At 40.1% G+C, this 21,437-nt stretch overlaps 1 protein-coding gene across 8 annotated transcripts in view; it reads left to right on the top strand.

The window, feature by feature from the left end:
• Window positions 1-21,437, top strand: part of LOC111834162 (protein shisa-like-1a) — a 61,670-nt gene that overhangs the window by 27,210 nt on the left and 13,023 nt on the right. For 6 of the 8 annotated variants that reach the window (XM_072710283.1, XM_072710281.1, XM_072710279.1 and 3 more), the window contains 3 exons: window positions 6,351-6,512; window positions 14,630-14,843; window positions 18,607-18,892. In XM_072710283.1, the coding sequence (XP_072566384.1) occupies window positions 6,446-6,512; window positions 14,630-14,843; window positions 18,607-18,892 (567 nt within the window). In that variant the 5' untranslated portion in view covers window positions 6,351-6,445. Of the gene's footprint in view, window positions 1-6,350; window positions 6,513-12,462; window positions 12,521-14,629; window positions 14,844-18,606; window positions 18,893-21,437 lie in introns of those variants that run through there. The other 2 variants (XM_072710284.1, XM_023793144.2) reach the window with 2 other exon arrangements.

The following is a 21,437-nucleotide window of genomic DNA, read 5'->3' as shown; positions in this document are numbered from 1 at the left end:
TGATGTTACATTTCCAGATTTGTAGGTTCAATTCCCACCCCTGTCTTTGGGTGTGGATGTTTACCTTGTGTTTGTATAGGTTTTCTCCAGATATTCCAGTTTCCTCCCACAATCAAAAAATGTGCAGTTATGGGAAACTATGTCTAAAAATTGCCCGTTGTGTGTGATTGTGATTGTGAGTATGAATATTTGCCCTGCAAAGAGTTTTATCATTCCATCCAGGATGTTTTCCTCAGTTATGCCCTTTGCCCCCTAGGATAAGCTTCAGGCTAGTCACAACCCTGCACTGCATAACTGGTTATGGAATATAAATGCCTTACAAAGACTTTTAGATGATGTAATGCAATAAATGTTGGAACAGCTTTTCCTTGACAGATGTTACTCTAACCAAGGATCAAACTCACACTGCTGCAAACGACGTATCAATTGGATTAATCCATTGATCTGATGACTTGCATCTCCAAGCTCTCAAAGCCAATCAGATATGTACCCTGGATCCCAATGACAGTTATAACAAATTTTTCATCGTAGGAAAGACTCCATGATATCAGTGGATGTATGTTGAAGAGACTCATCAGGGTAAAATTTGTTTTCTGCATGAGGACTGGAGTTTCTCTTGTAATTATGGTACGCACCAGTATAGTGATTAGTCTGCACACTTTCCTGTGGTTTTAAAAAAATGCATGTGAGATTATATTTCTGGCATCTGAAAATTTATGTGGCAGTAACTGTTCTGGAAAGAGTGTGTCACTTGAGATGCTTTTTTCCTCCTACCTTACACCTTCATCATCTACTCTTCAACAGATACGTCTTTCTGTGTTTTACACCAGTGACATAAAACCATATAATACAGATCTCAATTACCACTAGTAAGATACTACGAATAGGCTGAATTTGTGTCATAAATTCAAGAAAATAAATAAACAAACATAAAAGACAATATGCTGCTTTGCTCAATCCTGGAGCTCAGTGCCTTTAATCAGTGCTCAGCTCAGAGCTTCTGAAGAGCAGAAAAAAAAAGGTGAAAAATTGTATTCGCCTTGGGAGATAAGGAAAAAGCGACCTCAGGAGCTCAGAAGCCTTGGCAGTTGTGTTTCCCATTTGAACTTAACAAAGAGCCAAGCACAAAATGGGATCCAATTTATCAGGTATGTCAGCTGCTCCCAAAACCCTGCTGTGTTTTCTATTCAGTGTTGCCACACTGACTTGTTTCCTGTAACTAAAAGAGACAATTATTGTTTGGACAATCTGCAGTTAACAGTTTTTTTTTGTTTTGTTTTCTTTCTGCAAAAGCTGGTTTCCAGGGTAACAGCAAACTGTTCCCCAGGTACCAATGGCAGTAAGTATAGGCTACTGTTTGGATTCCTGCTGCAGAGTCTGTTAAGGCTGAATGCTGCATGTAATCAACAGAAGAAGCCCCCACCACAGGCAATGCATGTGACTTTCATAGTGCTACACAATTTGACTTTTCATGCTTACTGTTTGGACCCAGTGTGCACTCCAAGACAAACACCACTTTTATTTTCAGCTCAGGGTGAATCTTTTGATGGAGAATTTGGGATAGGATTAATGGAATTTGGCCCATCCTTAACTTGTCCCCACATGGACAAATTGTTTATGACTACTCTTTCAGAAGTACTTCGATTAACACTTCCAGGGTTATTGTCACGCCCTGCCCATCTGACCCTCCTGTTTTTCCTCCTGGCATGTCCCTTACAAGCCATGCTTGGTGCTTGTTTATCTTACCTCTTGTTCCTGCCCTCGTGTTAATCACCCCCAGCTGCCTCCTGTTTGCTCCCTTGTTAGTCATGTATTTAAGTGCTTCCCAGTCCTGTGTTTCTCAGATCCATCATTTTATTTCTGTGTAGCCTATGCCTTGCTGTCCTCCTTTACTTCCATTCAGATCCCTTGGGAGCCTATTTGTTTTCAGTTATGTTCTTTTGTGTTTGTCAAATTTTAAAAAGCATTAAGTCATTTAGTCAGTTATTTAATTTCATAAACTGTCATGGTTGCGGGCATCTCGGGTACGGGAGCGCGGCATGGTGCGCAAAAAAAGGGCTGACGACCCACTTGCGGCTCCAAGAACAACAAAAGGGTTTATTACAAATGACAGAAAAAAAAAAACTACAAACACAAACAAACCAAAAGGACCACGAGGGGTCAAAACTAAAGGGGATTAATTAACAAGAGTAAATAACAGAACCTAACTACATAACTAATACGGGGAATCTCAAAACAAACCATGAAACACACGCAATATAAATCAACTACACACATTCACGAACAACCTAGACATAGACACGATGAACCAGCGGGGAACAGAACAAAGGCAGGAACTAATATACTACAAGGGGTAATGACTAACACAGGGCAGGTGAGACTGATTAACAAAGACTAGGGAAACAGGACACAGGTGAAACCAATTAACTCAAAGACACTAACAATCAGGGAAACTAAGAATTAATCAAGGAAACAGAAACCAACACTAGGGAATTAAACAGGTAAAGACACAAGCAGGGGCACAAGGGACAAAACCAAAACCAACTACAAAATCAGACACAAGAACTAAAGAAACTCAAATGAAACACTAGGGAGCAAAATACAAAAACAGAGGAGGCGGGATTCGAACTCACAACAAGAGGGAACTCAGGACCGAGGGGCAAACAGAGAGAACATGCTTAATACATTGAGCCACGAGACCAGACAAGAGACAGGGGAGAAACAAGGACTGACGTATGGACGGGATGACCAGCACCACCTGCTGGTCAAACGGGGAAGGGGCACGGAAGGACCACAGCGGGAGGCTGACCCTGACAATAAACATTATTTAAAATTATTTAATTTCACTTCCTGTTCAAGTATATAAAAATAAGTAATGCACATGCAAAATCTTTTTGCCATCCAGCCAAAAAACAAAAAAAACAGGCAGACAGATGGTTGTAAACCTTCGTAAATCTAATAATGGCTACCAAAAGATCCACGAAAAATGAAATGTACCACATAGCACTGTTTGAACGCTTATTCAAAATTTTAAAAGCAAGGAATAGTTAAAAACCTGACAGGTAGAAGATAAAAACACACATTATAAATGTATCATTTTGGTTGCAATATATTGCAATATATTTTGCATCTTTTTAGAGTTTTACGCAGTAATGTCATTATTTATTTTTAATTGCATTTCCAGTCCATTTCCATTCAGGTATTCAAATAATACTGGAGGTCTGTCATGTTTTAGAGAGAACTATCAAAAACTAACAGAGGGGTCTCAGGACACTGATGGAGTACAGTATGTTGTTCCATTCTTCCAAGACTGAAACAGGAAGTTGTTTGTGTGTCAGGTGTGCTGGTGTTTAGAGGGTCTGCTGCTGCTGTCCTGGTGCCTCTGTGGCTGTAAACACAGAGCAGACAGCAGTGTGAGCCCTGAGTAAATAATGAGAGCTGTCCTTCAGCACCATGTTCAATAGCTCCTGTCAAATGAGCTGTATGCAGATGTCAATAGATTTATGTATATAAATACTGTACAAATACTGCTGTCTGTGCTTTTGATTAGAGCAAAGGAAGAATTTTCTCCTGCACCATTTACAGCAATATACATACAAATAAGAGGTCACTATTTGTACTGCAAATGACATCCTATAACATATAAAACATTTTCATATTATTGCTATTAAGAAATATACTTTGTCCTGAAATGAGGCTCTCATTCTTTTCCTCCTCATTCCTTTTATCACTCTCCATACTCCTTGTAATCACCTTGTAAAATTCAGGGAGAACATTAAGGTGGACAAGTTCTCTACTCACCTGTAACTGATTTTGTTGCATGTGAAGTTACTGTTCAAAAAGATCAGTTATATTGTGTACAGAAGTTCAGCATAAGTATATGTACAACTGCAGCATGAGTCACAGAATAAAATGTTCTTACATTTATTCCAGCAACATTATATTATGGAAATAGGGGAATGATTAGACATGCGGCAGTCAAACAACAAAGTCATTGAAATGCATTCCATTTGTTAAACACAAAGTGATCTACCAGAACATTTTAATAGCAATTTATTTATCTTATGAATTCAAAAAGTCAGAGGCAACTAGTTTTATGAATCCTTCTTCCTTTTTAAAAAAAGAAATTCAGAATACGTCAAAACTTCTGTTCTTCATAACCTTTAATCAAAAGTTAGTAAAAATACCAAGATCCTGTATTGTATTTCTCTATTTATGTCATGCAATAGCTAACAGGCTAATTAACTGCTGTTACTTCGCACTTTGGTCCTGATGGACCCAGGTGAGCGTCAAGATCACAGACAAACTAAACTTGTTTGACTGAACTTAGCAGTGCACATCTGGCATCCAGTCATTTGTAAGGCATCACATATTAAAATTTAAGTACCTAAACTACCTAGCAAGTTAAGGTGCAAATGTTAGCTAATGTTGACTGATGAAATCTAATATAGAAAGCTAAAATAGACCTTTGTCAGAAATGATTCCTCAACTCTTTCATCATATTTTAGGATTTGACTTCATCTGTACATAAAATTTGGCAAAACATCCTTTGGAAATCCACACAAAACAATTCATAGGTTTTTTTTATGTTGAACTTGGATTAAATATGAGGGCAAGGACCCTCTCACTTGAGTTCTTCCTTTCTCCTTTCATCATCTTTAGAATTTAGAATTTAGTGATCAGTGGTCATTGTCAACACACCACAGCACACAGTGCGCAACAACGAAATGTGTCCTCTGCATTTGACCCATATGTGACTTTCGTGACATGTATTCTCTATACACTAGACAAACCACAAACTGCAGGGATTATGAGCCTTTTGTTTTTATAAGACTAGCTCCATGTGTCGCTATTGATCCACAGTAATAGTTATCCACAATAATATTATGTTTGAGTAGTTAAAGGAATATCCAACATGCATGCAGAAATTGTGAAAAATATAAAAGTACTAATAGAAGAAAACTCAGTAGAGTGTGTAGTGAATATAACATACTAACATCTAACAAAAGAATGAACAAATCACAACCTTTACCGACCTGAACTGCTAGCACAAGGTTGAAGCACCTGTTCTTTCCGTTGTGACACAAGTCAACTTGCTACTTGCAAAGCCACCACTGGGGTTCCTGTGCTCTGCTATGTTAGGCGTGACTGTGACGTTTTTCATTTATTTTTGGAAGCCATCTGTTGTTATCCAACCATCAAAAATAAGACTGAATTCATCCTATAAAAATTTTCTTCCCTTTATGTTTAGACTTCAGTGGCATGCTGAGAACAGGCAACAGATTCAGACTACTTCATCATTAAAGGCAGAGGGCATTTTAACCCTATATGAATTATCCCCTAGAGGAAATTTTAATTTAAACCATACTACTGCATTTAAGTGAGAATAATAAGGGTGATTAAAACAATACACTTCATACCATCCATATCCTGGAAAGAATCAGTTAATAACATTTCATTCTGGAACTGTGTCTTAACATGCCTTGCCAAGACTAGTCCATTCAATATGGATGGAAGGAAAGGGCAGAGGAAAATAGTTTGTTTTATTACATGTTTCATCACAAAGCCTTTCAGTGGGCTGCTTCTCATCCAGAGCATCTGGTTTGTGTACCGATAACCCCCTCTGAGCTCCCAGGGGAGGGTGAGAGACGACATTATATCGAGCAGACCATTGGGACTAAGACATGGAAAACCTGGTACTGCGATAGCCTCCTCCAGCTATGCTCTGTATTTCTTACCTTGGGAAACTGAACTCAGGCACTCTGAGGCCACCCATGTCCACAGGGAGGCCCCAGGGCAGGAAACCTGGGAGAAAAGCCCCTGGTGCTGGAACACCTCGTTCCATCTCGTGCCGCGGGCTGCGTGCCTCTGATGCGAAGCTGCCTGTCACCTAAATACTCTACTTATTTCGTGGCTCTGTGACTCATGTCCCTGTTAGGTGTGCTCAGACTTCAGTTCCTGAATAAGTCTCTAAGTCACTTTCCTAGTAGAGATAGCATAGGGGTATTTTCATCTGGGCATTTTCTCCGTGCTTTATTGACCTTATTCAACCCTTTGATTGTAAGTGGAAATGCTTCTAAAATATCAGATGATTGATAACTGTATTAAAGACCAGATGGATACACACTCTCTAGCAAACAGTAAGCATTCTTTCTGTGATTTAAGAAGCTTAGCCAGCATATTAACATGTCATAATCCTACAAAATCCAGTAGAGAATATAAAATCTGGTCTTACTGTATCGCCAAAGACAACATTTTAAATCTTTCACCCCTTTTGTCACTACGCACGCTGTTTTGCTAGAGAATCAAAAGCAAAATGTGCAATATGATCAGTTGGACATCTCCTCCAGGCAGGACATCGTAGACCATGAGAAGAACCATCAGAAGCGTGCTGGTGCTCAGCTGAAGCCCACTTGGTCCTCTACCTCCGCATGTCAGAGAGAAGATGCACCCCCCAAGCTGGCTGTCCTGTGATCTCCTGGCAGTCGCCTTGCTATTGCTGTTGACCACAGGTGAGCAAAGGGGCTCGATAACAGACAGAACCAGCGTCCACCGCATGCTGCAGGCTGACCAGCATCCTTTCCTCTTTATTATCATCACACTCTGAACTCAGGAGCCCCAGGCTTTAAACACCGAGAAATAATATTGTTAATTACTGTCTTTCTATCCATCTCCCATAGCCCAGGATGTGTTGAACCTGGAGTCTATCATAGGAAGCCCAGGGCATGTATGGGCATTGGTAGCTTAATGGTTAGGGAAGCGCACTCATAATTGAAAGATTGCAGGTTTGAATCCCTGACCAGCAAGGCTCCACTGAGGTACCCTGAGCCAGATCCCCCCCAAGCACTGCATTCTGGGTGCTGAATTAGATGCCCCCTGCTATGTCACATTGTTATGTATGGGTTAAATGCAGAGAACACATTTTGTTGTTGTGGTGTGTCAACAATGGCAATTAATCACTAAATTAAAATATAGGCAGGGACACCATGTGGCCCCCTGTTGGGTACTAATCACTAATTGCACATTTTAAACTGGTTTATAAGTCAGCCAAGGGTGAAAATGTATGCCTTTGCTTCTGGGCCCTTCATATGTCATTTGTACTTTGCTTATAGTCCTCCAGTTTACTGATAGCCCACTAAATAGCCCTGCATTTCAGTGATATCTATTACACTGTCCTAACTGTTCTGCACTTCAGTGATATCCTTTACCGAATGCTAATGGCTCTGCACTTTACTGATATCTTTTACACTTGGCTTATGGCCCTGCACTTCAGTGGTATTCTTTACAGCTTGTGAAGGGCCCAGTACTTTACTGATAGCTTTTACAGCTTGCTAATACAATGTTTGTGATATTCCTACACTACCTTTGTGTGTAGATCAATTTATGTCTAGAGCTCAAATAAATTACATCAGTTTTCGATTTCTAATCAATGTACAATGCCAAAATCTTCCCTTTCATTTCTAAATTGTATTGTTTTATGTATTTTTATGTAGTAGACATGACCAATGCATGATAATGAACATCTTGCTAATAACTTTAACAAAAAAGTGACAGATTTAGTTGTAAAACAAATTGTCATCCACTGCCACTCAGAGTACTCAGAATTAAGGCATGTTATGATTGCAGCATTGATTTGCCTTCTGTCAGCTTGAAATAACTGAGCAATGTAGTGACATTCCTCAGTGTTTGTCCTAACTATAGTAACCTTAGTTCCTTGCTGAGAAACTAACCTGAAACCTACATCAATATCAGTCACAGTCACCATGGCATGACAGACCAGTGAGACTGAGGCAAGACAAGCTAGGTAGTGTTATAATCTCCTGGAGCGGTGCTCTGTATTGTGATTATTGCAAAGAAAAAATAAATAAAGTGAACAGATAATATATATCACACACCTTCACATGGTGTAGAACAGCAATTCCCTCTGACTTCTTGAATTAATGGAGCTTGGAGTACTTATTGTGAGGGTGTTATGGATCAGTGAGGCTTTCCCACACTTATAGAAGCCCTCAGACAATTTGAAGAGAGTCATGCTTAGTGAACCATGAAGGTAGAGGGATGTTCTAAGAGGCTTGCACAGACCATTGGAGGTTTATGAGTCTTCACTAGTGAAATCACCACATCTATTTTTTGTAAATTCTGAGGTGCTGGAGCTGATAAAGATCATGATGATGTCATACACACAAATCAGTCTTTTATGATAATGCACTATGAATGCACTATGAATTACTTAAACAATGCAATATTTTCTATGAACACTGGTTAGTGTTTTTTCCTTTTCAAATCAAATAAGTAAAACATACTAATTTAGGCTGATGTATGTAAAAAAAATCATACAATGCAAACGATTTAAAAAATATACAGTCCTTTACTTCAATTTGCATTAATTCCAAAGTTTAACTCAAATAAATTTTAAGTTGAACTATATTGGGTGTAGTGTGTGAGGTTCCAGAGTACACCTGAGAGGTGTCAAAGTGCAGACTGCTCTGAGCCAGAGTTCCTGACAATAGCTGCTGCACAAATGAAGCACTGCCTGTTGATTATTTGCTTAGTGAATACTAATGCTGTTTCCCAGGTTTTCATTATTAACTTCAAAATGACTGAACAGGTGTCAGATCTCATTGGCCTGTGTGGGGTTATAATGACAGAGGCACTCCTTATGAGATACACAGTGGGGGGTGGGGGGAGTTGCTGCATAATTACACACATGGAGAGGCTCTTCTTCCTGCCTAAAGCAAAATCATGTGATTTAAGACCAGTTTAGGAAGCAACAATTTGCTGATTAATGAACAGGAACATACTTCAGGTTTTGAATATAGTAAAAGGTCTTGTGCTCTGCTCTTCCACTGGTTAACTTCAGGGTTCATTTTTAAGCTAGTTTAATATTAAGCTAAAATCATGTACCAGGGAACATATGATTTGACTGTTTCATTTAAATTGCGGAACATTAATCAATACAATTGTTGGATATCACATTGGTTCAAAATACATTTCACAATGCACAATCAATTTAGAAGTAAAACCATCTGTACTAGGGAACAAATTATTTGCCTTTTCTAGTTAAAAATGGAACTTCATAATATAAAATTGTGAAGTCAATTAAAATACAATTCAAATAGCTTATTAGATATGAATGTGTAACTCTTCAATTGTAAATGTAATGTATGATGGTTTTAGCATGCATTTTACCCTGGGGTTGAATTTTAAACTAAAATGATGTGATGTGCTAGGGAAGTAGGGAAGTGCTTTGTAGAACGTTCGCATCAGTATCTTGTGATGTCACAGTGATGCCCTTTCCAAGCAGTTCCAGCTGCTTAACATTAAATAATGCTTTCTGTACCAATACAAAATATAGAATTGCTATCATGGCTACACACCAAATTGTACCAAATTTTGCATCCACATTGTTGTCCTTGACTGGAGTGGGGGATCACTAAACTATTAAGCACAGCAATGCTCACTATGAAAAGGGGTGTGAAGAAGATGAAGATGAGGATGATAACTATGATGATAACTATTATCTTAGCAGGATTTTCACTATCAAATTCAATATTAAATATAACAATATACGTAATTCATCCTTGTTTGATGCTTACCACACCAGTAGTGTTTCTGAAATAACAGCTTACAAACAACTTAACTTACAGATAAAATCCAACCAGTTAAATTGATTTACTAGTAATTTAAAGACTGCTATTCATAATGATGTCAACTCAGATTGGGTTTCAACAATCTCAATATTGTCATTATTAGGCCTAAAATATCCAGGTGTGCATGAGTAAACATTTACACTAATTTAGACAAGCAATTGCCGTAATTAGCCTAGTAATTAGTAAAATATCATCACTACTCTGGGTTCTATTGAAAGACAGTATTAAAATCTAACTGAGGTAAAATTACCTTACAAGAGAGGACTTCTAAGGTTTAATTATGATTTCATAAATATTCGTTTTAGCATTTTCAGAGTGCAGAGTCCTTTAAAATAAGAATTATTCTGTTTCTTAGAGCCTGGAAAAACAGAAGAAGCCAGATAAAAAACCATGAAAGCCTAAGTACTGATTTATTTATGTATTCTGCATGCAATCAAAATAGAAGGTTTAATGTTTATAGAATGGTCTAATGGAAACTATTTTAAAAGTGTTAGTTTTATGAATGAATATTAAGGCTTTATGAATGAATTTTAACTGCACTAGATGATAGGCAGCATAGCAATTATACTCATAACATTTATACATTTATTTTAAATATATTTATTTATCAGATGCTTTTGTCCACAACGTCTTTTGTTTTCATAATCTGATGATTGTCTGTTAGTTTGTGCGGTACCCCAGAGTGAGGTACTTAACCCAAATGGATCAGGTAAACAGTAAACCAGCACTCTAAGGGGAATGAATGTAAACAGGAGGTTCACACTGAGCCTCCTCTCAGCTGTGCTCCTCACTCCTCCGCCTCCTGCCCTGGCACCGGCTTGTTAACTGGAGGCGCTGTCTATCCAGCCCTCGCTTCTGATCTGTCAAATCTAATTTCTTTTCATTCAGACCTTTCTGACTTGTTTTTACATTTTAGACAATTGTGCGCTTTTTTTTAGATTAGCATGAGTCAGAGGAAATATTTGTGAAACATTTTTATCATCTTTTCACGAAAGGGCTGGATACCCATAGAAACAGCTTTCAGCTGCCGGGAATTGTGGTTACACAAGTATTGCGATGATGGGGGAGTTTTTTGGTTGGCACTCTAATATAATTTGTTGTTTCACTCTTAACCCTCCAGATATCTGAGGCAATATGGTGGAGGTTTAGTGGTTGACTGTGAGTTCACTTCCTATGTGTAGTATCCCTGTGTTCATTTCAGTTTCTGTTCGTGGTCCAGTGAGTTTACCTGTAGATTGTGAGTGGGTACTCTATAATTTACTAGCATGTTATTCAGGGTGTCCCTTGCCCAGCTCCATCCTGGACATTGATGGATGGATTATATCAAGTTCCACATTGATCTCTTGCTCAAATAATCCATGAATTTATAAAGCTACATTGGGGAAATATTTTCAATAGTTATAGAATGTGTCACTATTTGCCTGTTCACTCTTATGTATATCCATTTCTTCCTGCTTGCCACTTCGGTATTTGCTCAGACAAATACCAGAGACCCATTCCTTAGACTGGCTTCCTCATAGGTTCAGATGTCCAAAAGCAGACCAATACTTTGCCTCACTAAATCCCAGCTAGCACTCATCTGTATGCAAATAGCCTTCTTCTATTAGGCCTACATGCAAATGAGCATCTCCTCTTTGCGCCGCTTGCAGGATGATGGCTTTTTTTGGTTGGTTTCCGGAAAGATCACACAGTTTACCTAATTGGGTGAATATAGACTCATCAGGTTCGTTCATTGTTACTTGGAAGATGAGAGAATGGGGAGAATTTCTGGAAACCCCACTGCATATAGCCTCAATGTGGAGACACAAAACACTGACAACCTCATCTGGATAAATGACCATTAAAGACTGTTTTCACAGCATCTTTTTTATGTATTTATTTATTTATTTTGCTTACAGAAATGAAGTGAGTCTCCTACGAATTGCACATTGATCGCATCTCCAGAAAAAAAAAAAATTCACTATCCAGTTTACCATACTGCCTTTTCCTTGAGCGTTTTTAAACAGCTGATGAATAATGGGGTTTATATTTTCATTCTGTTTCACATATTTTATATCCAACCATCTGTCTTCCAACCACTTATCCTGCCCAAGGTCGGCAGGGTATTTTAATGCATTAAACTAATATAGCTTAGAGGCAATATTAAGCTAAAAAGAACTAGATCTGCTGAATAGTATAGAAAAATAACTAAGGTAAAGGGCACATGAAGAATAAAATGCAATTTTCTGTACCTGGGGACATTTTATATATCAGGTAACAGGGTAAGGAATTTAGTGTCTTAAATCAAATACAATGCAGTGAATATGTATCTTAACCTAACAGAAATTTGCAAATCAATTGCACCAGCCTAGTGATATCTCTGTATACATTACTGTCATTTTTTATTAACTTCCCCAATTACAGTATGCATCAGCACCACCGTGTAACTTTTCTTTGTTCTGTTTTTTCTTCTTCTTTGTAGTAGTGTAAGTGAACTTGTTTACTTAGTCTCACGAAGAAGGCTGGTGGAAAAGAAATCCTACTGTGACGGACAAGACAAACAAAAGATAATTCCTCCCTGTAATTTAACTAGACTGGGTCCATCTGTCGCTTATGAGGAATACAGGAATCAAATTCAATTTTATAAACATCCGGATGGAAATTCTTTCATCCTTAATGGTGTAATTTTCTGTTTGCCATCACAAGACAATTGGATTACAGTGCATGTCTCCCTCTGCTATTTCCTTGATCTGTTATTACACCGTTTGCACACAGTTAGGAAACTTTGTGGTGTTTTAAATACTTTGTTATCTGAGGCACAGTGGTAAGACATGAAACAGGCAGGAGCATGAAAGCTTTTAGACTCTCTTCCCAAACTAATTCTCTGACAGGTAAAATTACTTTCCTGCTGTGCTTTCATTTTGCAAAATGTATGTTTTTGGATCATATGACATTCCACAAATCAAAGCCTCCAAGTTTTTTGTCCAGGAAAAAAGATCTTTTTGTAAATTATGGTAAATGTTTATGAACGATTCTCTGAAGTGCAATGCAGTTTAAAGATCTTGATAATTACATAAGTGCAGCATAAACTGATTTTAAACTAATGTAGCAGTGTTAGGTTTAATGATGGGTTGAAAGCATCAGTTTCAGTTTAAGTATACACAGTTTTCAGTTCATTCTTTTAAGATTATGCATTCAGTGATGCCTAAGGCAGTTGTACAAGGCTGTGGGACGTCTACAATCTGGGTCGGACAGGCTTTTTATACAGCAGAAAATAGGATGCACAGTTATAGGCAGGAAAAGCACAGCATTGATCAAAACATCTTTATTGGCTCTCAGAAGTGCAAAGGGAAACACAGCAGCTCACACTGAAGCTGCTGAACTGAGCTGCTTCAGATTCCCAAACCTGAAGATGGTCCAGTTTATTTTTCTTGCGTAAAAATCATCCAAATAAAACCAGCTGGGTTTCATTAACTACCATGCTTTTTTTCTACAATTTGTGCAATTTGTGTTTGAAAAATATTGTTCGCTTTTGATAATATTTGTATGGTAATTTTGATGGAATTGGGTTGTTCTAAGGGCCAAGAAGCAACGGCAAGATGGCAGCCACACAAAAGCTAGTGCAAAATAGGTGAGATGGGTCTGTTTGTGCCAGGCTGAGGGCAGGCCTGCAGGCTGACCTTCTTTGGCCTCCACCTCCAGGATGACTATGCCAAGTGTTTAACCATGTGAACGCTGCAATCAGGTGGGGGATGGACTGGACTTGTGGCTGAAATGCTGCGATATTCTGGCTGAGGAGAATCTCAGCGGATCTCAAGGGCTCCTTAGTGGCCTTTGGTTGCCGTTAGCAGCTTATTTTGCTTTCAATTTATATTTGGACATTATTCTTTAGGATATCATGTTTGATTGACTAGAGCATAGGTCGGCAACCTTTTTAAAGCAAAGAGCCATTTTATCTTAAATGTCTGACCAAAGACTTACAAAGAGCTGCAATTGACAGAGAAGAGGGTTTGAGATACGATTTTTAATGCGATGTCGGTATATACAGGCATTTAAAACAAAAATAAAACTTCAAGTACTTACAAAAAATAAAGAAAAACAATTAAGGGGGGGGGGAGCTCTCAGATTTAAATCACTCGGATACGAAACAGCGCAAAGGTGACTAATATCACAATATCGTTCAGTTCTGTTGCAATAGTCTTCACCCTCACCCCTTCTTTCTGAGTAAAGTTTGTTTGGCTCTGCATTGTCTGCCCTTCACTCTCCACTTCACTACTGTAACTGTGCTGACTGAGCTGTGCAAAAATCACCACTTCGAAATCAGCTGGCTATAATATGTAAATTGGAGAAAATATTATAATTTTACACAGACCTAGGAAGGCGTTGTGAGGATTTAGCTACTACGAAAAGTATATGAAAGAATTAGGAATCCCAATAAACTTTTAAGTCTACATCCAATCTCGGACACAGAATAAAACTCCAGAAAACATACAATTTGACCGGAGATGTAATCTCGTCGTAGAGAATGACTTTGTGGAAGATGTAAATTATGCAGTTGAGACATCACAGAAGTATGCGACATACTGCCTCATTCACATATAGCTAAAGAAATATCTAAATCAAAAATAATAATGTTAACCCATAAATAAAGTATTTATATTTACGAAAGTAATATCATAATATGTTAAGACATGAAAATGTGAATGCATCTCTCGTTCTGAGAAGAGCTGCAGCCTCATGCTCAGAGAATCGCATGTGGCTTGCGAGCCGCAGGTTGCTGACCCCTGGACTAGAGAAATAAATATGAAATATGTTGAGTTTTTAATTATTGTGCTGGATTAAAATATTTCAGTTTTGATATGAAGGTCTTCGGAAGAATTAAGTTCTTGGCCTTTGCCATCGGTTTTTTTAATATCATATTCAGGATATTATTTAGCTGTGTCATGTGGTCTGTTTGGTGTTTCTAACAACTTCCATCTTAATCCATTTGTCCCTCACAGCCTACTCGGCACACTTCCGGGTGTGTGAACCTTACTCTGACCACAAGGGGCGCTACCACTTTGGCTTCCACTGCCCCCGCCTGTCCGACAACAAGACCTATATGTTCTGCTGCCACCACAATAACACGGCATTTAAGTACTGTTGCAATGAGACAGAGTTTCAGCATGTCATGCAGGTCAACATGACATTGCATCCTGATGGCTTCTCTCACAAGTAAGTCCTGCTCTTTACAGTCCTCATTTGTGATGGCGAATTAGTATCCCACATTATTTAAAGCATATGAAAAGGGTGAAAATTAGGAAAAGAAACACCATATTTAATATTTTTATTGCTACCATTACTGTTTTGTTTTTTTTTTTGGTCATATGTAAAATATGTTTATGATAACAACAGGGGGCAGCACAGTGGCTCAGAGTGTAGTTTTGGGTTCAGTCCCTTCCAAGGCTATGTCTACGGAATTTGCCTGTTATCCTTTGTTTGGGTTTCTTCTCAATACTCTGGTTTCCTCTCACAGCATACAGGTACAGTACTGTGCAAAAGTCCTAGTCAAAGAAAATATTTAAAGCTGTTTATCTTGGTAGACAGTGTATATTTGCTCATAAAATAAACATAATTTCAAATTAGAATACACGCAAATTAATAGTACCAAAATCAAAATTGACTAAAATTTGTTCTGTTCACAGAATAGTCACTGATATCTTGTTGGATATCTTGTTCCCAAACCTCTTCTCAGCGGCACCCCAGCCATTCCACATATTCATTAAATTTCAACACCAGCTCAATTAATTAATTAAATTAATTAGTCAAATAACTAAATGAGGTATTAAATAGATAAATACGGTAGGGTAGTGGTTGAATCAAAAAATACATTGGTGAATTGAATGGTACGGAAAAATACTGTAGTGAATCTAGGAGAGGTTTTGAAATGGCTAAGCTGATACATTTTGACAGACATAATGTCATAGTTTCATACCAACATGAAGATCATTTAAAAATCATTTCCTTTCCCTGCCTAAGATTTTTGCATAGTACTGTATTTATTAGTGTCTCTAAATTACTGTGCATGTTCATGCCCTGCGATGGACTGGCATCCTGTCCAGGTAATACTCTGCCTACTGTCCTGGCTTCAGGATCACTGAGAAGCTGTACTAGATAAGTGTTGAGGGAAAAAGGTAAACAGAAGTTAATTTTTGACAGCATAATGCAGTGGAAACAGTGAGGGTTTGTTTATTACTGTGTTCTTGGTGATGCACACGTCGGTATGAGAAGGAGAAGGAGGCAGCAGAATAAACTGAAGTGAATCACACTGTCTGCTATCTATAGCAGCAAAGCTCAGTGAAACAGCTTTAGTTGGTCCACCTGTCTTGTCAAGTTACTGTTTCCTCAACATGCCTTGGACCATTCTGAGAGCACCATAGAGAAGGAAGTATGTACACACACACCAAAAGTGCAGCCCTTTGTCTGGAAATAAGAGGGCTATTTCTGGGTGACAGAGAGCATGAGTACTGCTTGTTCTTACAGTTTTTAAGAATAAAGTGCTGCAAAGTGTGCAAAAAAAAACAGACGGAGAGCCAGATTCGGTAATCATCTGCATTTCTGAGCTGTTCTGCCCTTGTTCATGCCAAAGACACGCTGGAAAAAAAGCTCACTGCTTCCCATTAACTCTTTCTCTCCTTCCCACTCCTGGTCTCTCACACAGCACACACACATGTGCACAAACACCCGTGTCTTCAAAGCATTAACTTTTTATTCCCTAAAGCTCCTTAAAAGGCACATCATGCTTCAGACTCCTGGCCTCCACACAATACCGTTCAATTAGACTATTTTTCCAGCTGCAATGAACATGGAGAGCTCACTTTGTCTTTTGATGTGTACGTGTACAAATAGTGATCAAAGAGTCTGAAGCTGGCGAAAGGCTGTTCCTACTGTACTGCTGACTGAGGACAGGCAGCCAGTGGACACTTGAGAGACATGCGAGAAGGTGCTTTCTTCCACTGAAGCAGGGTGACGTGCCAGTGAAAATGCTGAGGCAAAGGGGAATACAGATGCTTCTGATGAAGATGATAGATAGATAGATAGATAGATAGATAGATAGATAGATAGATAGATAGATAGATGGATAGATAGATGGATGGATGGATGGATGGAAACTGCAGGTTTCCAGTAGCACTATACACACATTAACCCAGTAAAAAGACATTTAAATATTAACAGACAGTAACAATACATAATAAACAACAACAAACAGTACCAGTGCAAAAAATGTCAAGGGAAGTATTACACAGAATGCAATACTCTTCTTCTCTGGCCAGACACGGCCATACAGGTCTTTAAAAGTGATCTGGGCTAGGAGAAAAAATAGAAAAATAAGATCAAGTTCAATTGGAAGGGTGGCTGAAGATGGGGAATATGTTTAATGCACAGTCTGTCCTGATGTCACCAACCCCACGCCAGCTCTGATTTCATGCTCACAATGATCTGCTGGCCATCCGTTGCTAATGAGGCTTCAGTCTGTCTCTGTAATTGTCACTGATGCCACCCTGAGGCCCTGAATGAGTTCAGAATGTGCCCTTTATACATGATGGTCGACAGCCGGAATGGAGAGTGCAAATGATATGGGTGTTCACTAAATAAACAAAATAAACAAACCTATAATAGATCACTAATCACATTTACAGAATTTACAGTGTACTTATCAATAGAAAGTTTGTAAAAGTTTAGAATATTCAAACAGTCATAATAGTAGCAATACAGCTAGAAAATGATCAGCAATAACTGCAATTTGCTTATGTTGCAGCAAACACAAAATAAGTCAGCAATTCTGGGGAAGTGATCATACTGCACTCCTTACAAGATGGATATTTTCTTACCCATCAGTTATTCTGTTTAAAGAGGGGGGGCAAACAAAGTGAGGCTTTTTTATATTTAAATAACTGTGTGTCTTTATGATATCTGTATTGTACATGTAAATGCTACTGGCTACAAAACAAATAACCAGCAGGAACAAAGTGCTCTGTTCTGTGGGATTTTAAAAGGTTATTTACCACTGATGTGGAACACTGACCAGGGCTCTGCTTCCATTTTTGTGAAGACATGGGGCTTCCTGGCAGTTCGCCTGAGGATGCATTTTCCAGCCCATTCAGCCGTACACTGGAGATGCACCTATTCTGATACAACAGGGGTGATCAACCCAGAACATTTCTAAGCTACATTTTATACGTCAAATATAGGCATGTATAACTTCTGACTTCAATGTAGACAAGAGTTGATGATTGAATTGATACTTAATCAGTTTTACTGCTTCAAGGCCACGATATGCTCAGTCAGTGTGTTTTTCTCCACTGTTTTTCTGTGGGGTTTGTGGGTTTTCTTTATACTTTGGTTGATTGGACAGGCTCAGAAACCAATTTGAGCTGAGAATCTCTCCTTTCCTGCTAAAACCACTGGCTGCTTTTTAAGTTTTCATCACATCCAGGTAAAGGGCTATTAAGGAATATTGTACTTTTTCAGTTGTTACTGCAATTGTTTGTCATTTAGCCACAGTAGATTAAATACCCTGCCTTAATTTCATATTAAAAGATTTTAGATGGATGTTCCCCTAAAATGAGTCTTATTATAGTCCCTGGAACCTCCACGAACCTGAATAGGACAAGTGGTTACAGAAAATGGATGGATGGACGGATGGATAAGGGTTTATTAAGGGTCTATTAAGTATATAAATGAAGCTTTTGATATTGCTCTGAGCAACATTATATAATCAGGAGACCATTAGTACAATTTCTAAGAGCACAGAAAAACAATGAAATATGATTACGATATCAACAGTCCACTATAAGTCCATTTTGGAACTCAGTTTCTGCAATCTTTCATCTACATTCTTGCATAGTTTTATGAATTTCTCCATTGATGTAATGGACAATATGTACTGACTTTAATAGAAATTGGTTTTAATATGACGTTTACCCTGTCTGTGCAGTAACTACAGCGCCCTCATCGGAGTCTGGGTCTACGGCTTCTTTGTCATGATCCTCCTGGCCCTGGACTTCCTCTACTATTCAGCCATGAACTACGAGCTGTGCCGAGTCTACCTGGAGAAGTGGGGGCTGGGTGGCCGCTGGCTGAAGCAGGCCAGGCGCCAGTGGAGCAGCCCCACCCGGCGGGAGGACCAGGCCCAGGCTCAGGCAACACGCTCCAAGCTTGGCCTGAGAGGGGAAGCCCAGAGCCCCACGCTGTTGGCTCAGCAAACTTCCACAGCCTGGTGAGTCCACAGTCAAGCCCACCAAACCATGCCCTAAAAATGAAATAGGGATCAATATGTTCACTGTATGCGGAGGGCAGGGCCATGCAGAGACTTTTTGAGAGCCAGGTGCTCAAAGGTGTTTTGCTAATTCAAAGGCCCTACAGACGGTGCTCATCTTACCCTTGCCAGCGGAGCTCTGTACCTATAAAGGCAGGCACTGTTAATAATTTTGGCTTAAGGGACAGGTGCCCAGGCACCCCCAAGCCCCTCCCTCTGCACAAACCTGCCAGAGAGTATTACCACTCTATTATGAGTACATGAAGGGCGTTACCACCAAGTCTGAGTACATGAACAAGGGTTAACAGATCATTTTTAATGATTTATAATATCACAGCTAATAGTGAGAAAAATAATAATTGGTAACAGAGTGACTTGACAACTGACCCCCGTAAGGGACCCAAAGTATCAAACAGGAAACTGCAGGCTCCCAGCAGAAGGGTAATCATAAAAACATCGTGAGGAAACCTGAAGCATGACTTCACTTTGAGTGAAACCGTGCATGTCTTGGAAAGCGAATGTGTGAAACCATCCGTGCTGCTGCAACATTTGGATGCCAGTCACTGAGACTCGAGTATGAATGGAATCTGTCCAAAAATGAGAACTTTCACAGTAGAACAGACATGGACAAGGAAAATCATCACAGCTGAACATGAATGCCTACCGCAGACAATCTGATATTTATAGTGGACATTGATGTGGGTAAGAGCGAGCGAAGAGAATGAGCTGAACTCTATTCCTCTTTCAGACCCATCAGCTGGTTGGTATTTAGCAACGTGGTCACAGACCAGTTAACCCTTAGCACCCGAGAAACGCAAAATGCGTTGATTTTTACACTCATTAATCCCAAGCTCGTAATATTGGATAGATATATTGCACAGATTTGAATCACATATCATTGGAATTGAGAGAATTTACTCGATCCGATCGTCCAAGCTGCAACGTTGTGTACTAAAGTATTCCAGAGTAATCCTGTGCACAATGAGGTATGTATTTTAAACACGTTCCACCAAAATGCACCTCTAATGATGCAAAAAACATTGATATTAGTCACGTTAGATGGAAAACAAATCGCATATTTGCTACCTTTCTGGGGAAAAATATTTATTTTATAATTAATTTACTACAAGCCTGTAAATAAAGGGATAGAAAAGCATTCAAAAATGGCAGTAGTTCTACTAGAGAAAATAAGAAAATGCAGCAGTCTGTTTAAGAAGATAATTATTCAATGTTTTCTTAATATTTTTTCACAAAAGTTGTGTATATGTATGTTTGATGTCAAGCTCTGTCAAAACAGTTGAAATTGTATGCAACCATTGCATAACTGGAACACCTCCCACATGTAACTACAATGACATGCTACAGCATTGGTTTGTCGTTTAAGGCTAAAATTCCGACTCAGTTCATTCCCAAATTTGACTTTACCAATCACAGGGTGTCATGCTCCGGGGCAAGCGAGCCAGAAAGCAAGCGAGATCAGCCGGAGATTCGGGTAAACGAGGTTTAATAGCAACGAAAGGAGAGACAGGCATGGACATTAACAATGACGAATCTGGGGAAGACTGACTGAGACTCGGACTAAATACATGAGACAAGGCAAAAGGAATAGGTAACAAGTGATGACAATCAGGAGTCGACATGAGGTAATGAGGGGGCGTGGCACACACGAGGATCGTTCGGAGCTGAACGTGACATAACCCCCCCCCAAAGGCGCGCACACGGGGCGCGCCCGAAGGGAGGCGACGGACGAGACGAGGGGCCCAAAACCTGGAAAACAAAAGCAAAACATCAACGGGACACCGGAAATAGGACAGAGACACAGAACAGGAACAGGGACCAGAAAAACGACAAGACCTGACAAAGGACGGGGAACACCGACAGGCAGACAGAAAAGGGTCGACATGGAGGGAACACCCACAGGTGACACGAAGGGGCCAGGAGTGAACAGAGGAGTGACAGAGGGACGAGGAGCAAACACAGGCGGGACGAAAGGAGGAGGAGCAGACAGGGGAGACCAGACAGGAATGGAAGGGGGACAAAAGGGAGCCCGAGGGAGCCCAGGCGGGTGATGGGCAGCGGCCGGAGGGGCCACAGGGGAGAGGGAGGAGGGAGCAGGAGGGGACCACACTGGGACCGAGGGAACGGTACGAGGGAGAGACGGAGGGGACACGGAGGGAGCAGGAGGGAACAGCGGCGAAGGCAGGCAGGAGGGGGAAGCCGCGGCAGGCGACGGCGCAGCCAGAGCCGGCGAAGGCGCCGTCCGACGCTCCGCCAAAGCAAGGGGGTCCGGAGGCAACCGACATGGAACCGGAGGCGACGCCGAGGACCAGCACCAAGGCACCAGGGGGGGACCCGAAGGCGACCGCCGACCCCGAGCCGGAGGACCCGCAGGCGACCCCGAAACCCCAGCCAAGGCGGGCGAGGGCGAGCCAGGGGGCAGGGCGGGCGGGAACCGGGCCCGACGCCTGTGGCCCCGTCCCTTATGGGACACTGAAAGACGGGGTCCCGAG

This window comes from Paramormyrops kingsleyae, chromosome 3 (genome assembly GCF_048594095.1).
Source record: "Paramormyrops kingsleyae isolate MSU_618 chromosome 3, PKINGS_0.4, whole genome shotgun sequence".
Classification (NCBI taxonomy): Eukaryota; Metazoa; Chordata; class Actinopteri; order Osteoglossiformes; family Mormyridae; genus Paramormyrops; species Paramormyrops kingsleyae.
The sequence above is the reverse complement of the archived record's forward strand: the minus strand, read 5'-3'. Positions and strand labels throughout refer to the sequence as shown.